This window comes from Nycticebus coucang, chromosome 10 (genome assembly GCF_027406575.1).
Source record: "Nycticebus coucang isolate mNycCou1 chromosome 10, mNycCou1.pri, whole genome shotgun sequence".
Classification (NCBI taxonomy): Eukaryota; Metazoa; Chordata; class Mammalia; order Primates; family Lorisidae; genus Nycticebus; species Nycticebus coucang.
Window position 1 is genome coordinate 49,749,678 of NC_069789.1, and position 5,236 is coordinate 49,754,913.

Sequence of the window (5,236 nt, forward strand, 5' to 3'; positions counted from 1 at the left end):
CTTGAGTATAGGTTATTAAAATTATCTTAGCTTTCTTAATCCCACTTCATGGACTTTAAACTTGGAAGGCCACAAGTACGACTCCTTGCAGCCAGAACTTCTTGCTTGAGGGGCAATGAGGAGTTAAAGAAGGGATACTGGACTTAGAATCAGAGTTTGAATTACAGCTCTGATTCAGCTACTAAGAGATAGTCTAGAGCTGTGTTGTCTAATCTGGTAGCCACTAGCCAAATGTGGCTGGCTATAGAGCACTTGAAATGTGGCTAGTGTAACTAAGGAGCTGAATTTTAAATTTGGATTTTAATTTAAAACCTGAAATATTGTATATAATTTTTCCATTAAACACAGCATGGAAAACTTTGTATTGTAGTGGATGTGTCGGGTGCATGCGTAGTTTCTAGTATACATCCACACAATCATATTTCTAATCTAGTTAGTATTAACGGATTGATTGATTTGAATAATTTTTTTACACACTGATGTAACATTGTGATGTGTTCATTTAAATATTTTATGCAGACAATGCAAATTACAGTGATACTTATGGAAATCAAAATTGGTAATAAATTGAAATGCTTATTTTAATTATGATATAATAAATTAAGTGTCAAGTTTAAAAAGTAGGTATGGGAAATTTTTAGTTTAAAACTGATGTGGAACTGAGTAGAGATGCAGCAGATATCGTAAGTACTATGACTGGAATGTAAAGATAGGAGACTGGACGAAGGTGAGTCACACATTACAAAATGAATGGCAACTGCGATTTTCTGCAGAAGAGCAAAATTAAAAGCTGTTTGTTTTGTAAAAAAATTTTTAAATTTAAGGATAATAAAGTAGATAATAGTAAGAAACATTTCCAGCAAATATACAGTAAATTCAATAAGACTTTCCTATCAACAGTTAAAAGAAAATCAGTATTAGTTGCCTGAAACTAGAATTAAATGCCCACTGAATATTTTTAAACAATTTTAAGCAGGACCTGAGCTTATAATGTTGGCCACTTATAAGACTTGAATTCTTACACAAAAAGAGAAAATTGTTTTTTGGTAGAGAGGTAGTAGAATAAATTATTGTTTCAGACATCGAAATTTTGTTGGAAAGGTATAAGAAAAACTTTAAAAATATTTTACAAAAGTGAGAGCTTGGTGCAGCCGTTATGAAAAACAATATGGAGGTTCTTTAAAAAATTAAAACTAGAGGCCAGGCGTGGTGATTCATGCCTATAATCCTAGAACTCTGGGAGGCTGAGGTCAGAGGATCATTTGAGCTCAGGGGTTTGAGACCAGTCTCAGCAAGAGCTGGGTGTTGTGGTAGGCACTTGTAGTCCCAGCTACACAGGAGGCTGAGGCAAAAGGGTGGCTTGAGTCCAAGAGTTTGAGGTTGCTGTGAGCTAAGATGATAAGATGATGCCATGGCACTCTACCCAGGGTGACAGAGACTCTGTCTCAAAAAAAAAAGGGCGGCACCTATGGCTCAAGGAGTAGGGCGCCGGTCCCATATGGCGGGTTCAAACCTAGCCTCGGCAAAAAAAAAAAAGTACATTCACAAAAAAAAAAAAAATTGTCACTTTGCAGCCTAAAAACTGAACTCATTGTTGTAGATATTTTTTAGTTTTTTATACCTGTTGAAGAAAATCTTTGGCAAAATGAAAAACAGCTTTCATCACAACAAAGGGTACTCTACCTAGGTTTAGTCAAAAGTCTGGATTGATTGTAATTTTAAAGCAAGAAACTTCACTTTCTTTTATTGTTTTGTTCCCTTTATTTGATACATATTGAAGATATTTGTGTTCAGTTTTCTGAAGAGGGTCATGTTGAAATTGTTCTATATATGCACAAATGCTATGACTCATCAGCTTGTGGAACTGTGGAAAGAAAGAAAAGGAAATGAATGTAATGATCTCTTTTCCAGTGACCATTGGTTAAGTAGTGGAGGATCTTTATAAAGATTAATTGTACTGGTAATTTCTATTTAAGATTGTCTTGAAACATCTAGGTGCCTGTAGCACAGTGGTTATAGTGTCAGCCACATACACCAAGGCTGGCGGGTTCAAACCCAGCCCAGGCCAGCTAAGCAACAATGACAACTGCAACAGAAAAATAGCCAGGCGTTGTGGCGGGCACCTGTAGTCCCAGCTACTTGGGAGGCTGAGGCAAGAGAATTGCTTAAGCCCAAGAGTTTGAGGTTGCTGTGAGCTGTGATGTCACGCCTCTACTGAGGGCCACATAGTGACACTCTGTCTCAGAAAAAAAAACAAATAAAGGATTTTCTTGAAACAAAAGGAATAATTGCCAAATTTTCAGTAATAACATACAAAAAAATGGCAACGTGACTTGTGTTTTCTCACTGATATCACACTGCTTATGAATAAGCTAAAACTGAAGTTCCAAGGAAAGGAAAATCCTGTCTGTGACCTTGCTAGACAAGTATAAGAATTTATGATGAAACTGAAAGTTTCATAATATAAATATATAACAATTTTATACATTTTTGAGATGCAGATTTTCATTACAATTAAGGGATTTATGCAAATTAGTTGCAAAAATTAAGAAAAATATGAACACATTAATATTGGTAAATTTATATTTTCTTTTCTTTTCTTTTTTTGTGGAAGAAAAACTTTAATAACTGCTGTTGCAAAAAACACCTGTATGAAGTAGAAATTGTCCCAGTAACATTAGTAAAGGATAAGTTCTAGAAAGTGGAGGTAACTGGATGTAAAATTCTGGCAGCAATTTAAAAGAACAGTCCCAGATGGTTAGGCTGAGGCCAACGCCTAATGAGGACGAAAGCCTTGTCTGTGGGAAATTTTGGAGGATACCTGGAGAAATATTACACTGTGCAGAAACCAAATTGAATTGTTTTCACAAGTGTTGTAAAGTTTCATACAGTAAAAGTTTTTTTCTACATGCACTTCAATTTCACAGCAAGAGTGGCATAGAATACCTAAACACAGAAGAGAGCATTCATGCAAGATATCTAACTCTGATATAATAATGCATACAATTCAAAATGATTACACTATCATTACATCTAGGGCTTTCTGCAACTACAAGGTGGTGGTTATGGAAAGCATGGCCCCCAGTATTAACATCTAGAAAGCACCACCACATTCTACATGTGTTCTCTTTTTGAGTTTTTTCTTCATTTTTCTTAATCAACTCTGCTGCTGTTGCTGCTTCTTAGCAAAACTGGTAAAAACAAAATTGTAATCATTGAACTTAGCACTCTGACGATCAAGACATTTAAAGTCTTCAATCTGGGGCGGCGCCTGTGGCTCAGTGAGTAGGGCGCCGGCCCCATATACCGAGGGTGGCGGGTTCAAACCCAGCCCCGGCCAAACTGCAACCAAAAAATAGCCGGGCGTTGTGGCGGGCGCCTGTAGTCCCAGCTGCTCGGGAAGCTGAGGCAAGAGAATCGCGTAAGCCCAAGAGTTAGAGGTTGCTGTGAGCCGTGTGACGCCACGGCACTCTACCAAGGGCTGTACAGTGAGACTCTGTCTCTACAAAAAAATAAAAAAAAATAAAAAAATAAAAAAAGTCTTCAATCTTCTGGGGTGAAGAAAGCACTGTGCGACACTTATAACTCTGATTAACAAACAAAGTGGTCACACATTTTCCTGGCTTGAAGACTTCCACAACTTTCCTGATCAGGTCATCATAGGAGGTCTGACTTAAGTTTGTTTCAAAGCTAACATAAGAAAATTCTGGTTCTGGAGTGATGTGAATAGTCCAGTAAGTTCCATCCGATTTCATTCCATTCATTGAATACCCACAAGGATTGAACAATGTGGCATCAATGACAGAACCTGGTATCAGGTCACAAATTCCACTCTCACGAGTGACATCCTTTGTAGTAACACCATCTTTCATGTAGAACTGGTCCATAACTGCTGGGTCAAGCTCACTCATCAGAATTTCCAGGGTTTGATCTGGCTGACTGATTACTCCACTCTCTGGGAAATCCAGAGTATATAAGTACCAACAGTCAGAATTCATACGTCCCATACAATATGCTGCTCCATTTGGGAAAATTGCATTTAGAAATTCTATTTCTTCCTGGAAATTCCGGTGTGGGTACCCTTGGTGAGAAGGCTTCATGAAATTCTTACGAGAATAAAAGAAGCTTTGAATTGAGTCAAACCCACTGTAATCCCTAGCAAGCTTCAACAGGGGAACCAGTGCTTTCAGCAAAAGGATGGTACCACATGTCTTCAAAATGAAACGTCTCTTGGAGACAAACATGCTACTCTCACTGAGTGCATAAGCTTCCTGCTTGTCAGTTTTTGTCACACTTATGATTGAACATTGCACATCCTTCAAAAGTATGTCCCACTCAGATCTTGGGATAGTGCGAAGATCCCCAGATCCTTGGTTTGCGTCAGGTTGCTGCCGGGAGAACCAAACCTCCAGCAGCTTCTCCATCCCTTCGAAAAACTGTGCAGCTTCCATCACCGTGAGACTAGGGAACAACCAACAACCACAGAAAATCAACTAAATTAAACTTCTTCTCCTGCCGCTGCCACCACCGCTGCGGATTGTTCCAGCTGTGTTACTAAAGTTCAGGTTCCTTTTTTTGCTATAATTTTATATTAACTTTTTTTTTAAAAAAGGACTAATAAAATTTCCCCAGCTTCTTCTTCTTCTTCTTTTTTTTTTTTCTTGTAGAGACAGAGTCTCTTCTTCTTTTTTTTTTTTTTCTTGTAGAGACAGAGTCTCACTTTACCGCCCTCGGTAGAGTGCCGTGGCATCACACGGCTCACAGCAACTTCCAGCGCCTGGGCCTATGTAATTCTCTTGCCTCAGCCTCCAGAGCAGCCGGGACTACAGGCGCCCGCCACAGCGCCTGGCTATTTTTTGGTTGCAGTTTGGCCGGGGCTGGGTTTGAACCCGCCACCCTCGGCATATGGGGCCGGCGCCCCACTCACTGAGCCACAGGCGCCGCCCTCCCCAGCTTCTTTTTGTGAGCGAAAGTAGAACATGAGTCTGTTGGAAATAGAGGCAGATACAGTTCAGTCTCTTGTAGTCCGCTGCTTCCCGGTTAGAGAGAGTAGAGCGAGCTCTAGCTAATGTCGCCGGCCATACTGTGTAATTTATATTTTATTTTCAATTTATGTAATGCCCCTTTGAATTAATATTACTCCGTTGACCCAAGAGTTAGTGAATTACTTCGACATAATTTTGAAACTGATGTCATTAATATTTTGCTTCAAAGTCAATTCTTCTAAAAATAAAGG

At 39.0% G+C, this 5,236-nt stretch overlaps 1 protein-coding gene across 1 annotated transcript; it reads right to left on the reverse strand.

Annotated features, from left to right (window-relative positions):
- Positions 1-3,157: 3,157 nt before the first annotated feature.
- On the reverse strand, positions 3,158-4,451 carry LOC128597081 (S-adenosylmethionine decarboxylase proenzyme-like). The gene is made up of 3 exons (XM_053607116.1): positions 4,343-4,451; positions 3,551-3,982; positions 3,158-3,261 (listed from the first exon to the last, which is right to left on the reverse strand). The coding sequence occupies exons 1-3, from the start codon at positions 4,449-4,451 to the stop codon at positions 3,158-3,160; spliced, it is 645 nt and encodes a 214-aa protein (XP_053463091.1).
- Positions 4,452-5,236: the final 785 nt, after the last annotated feature.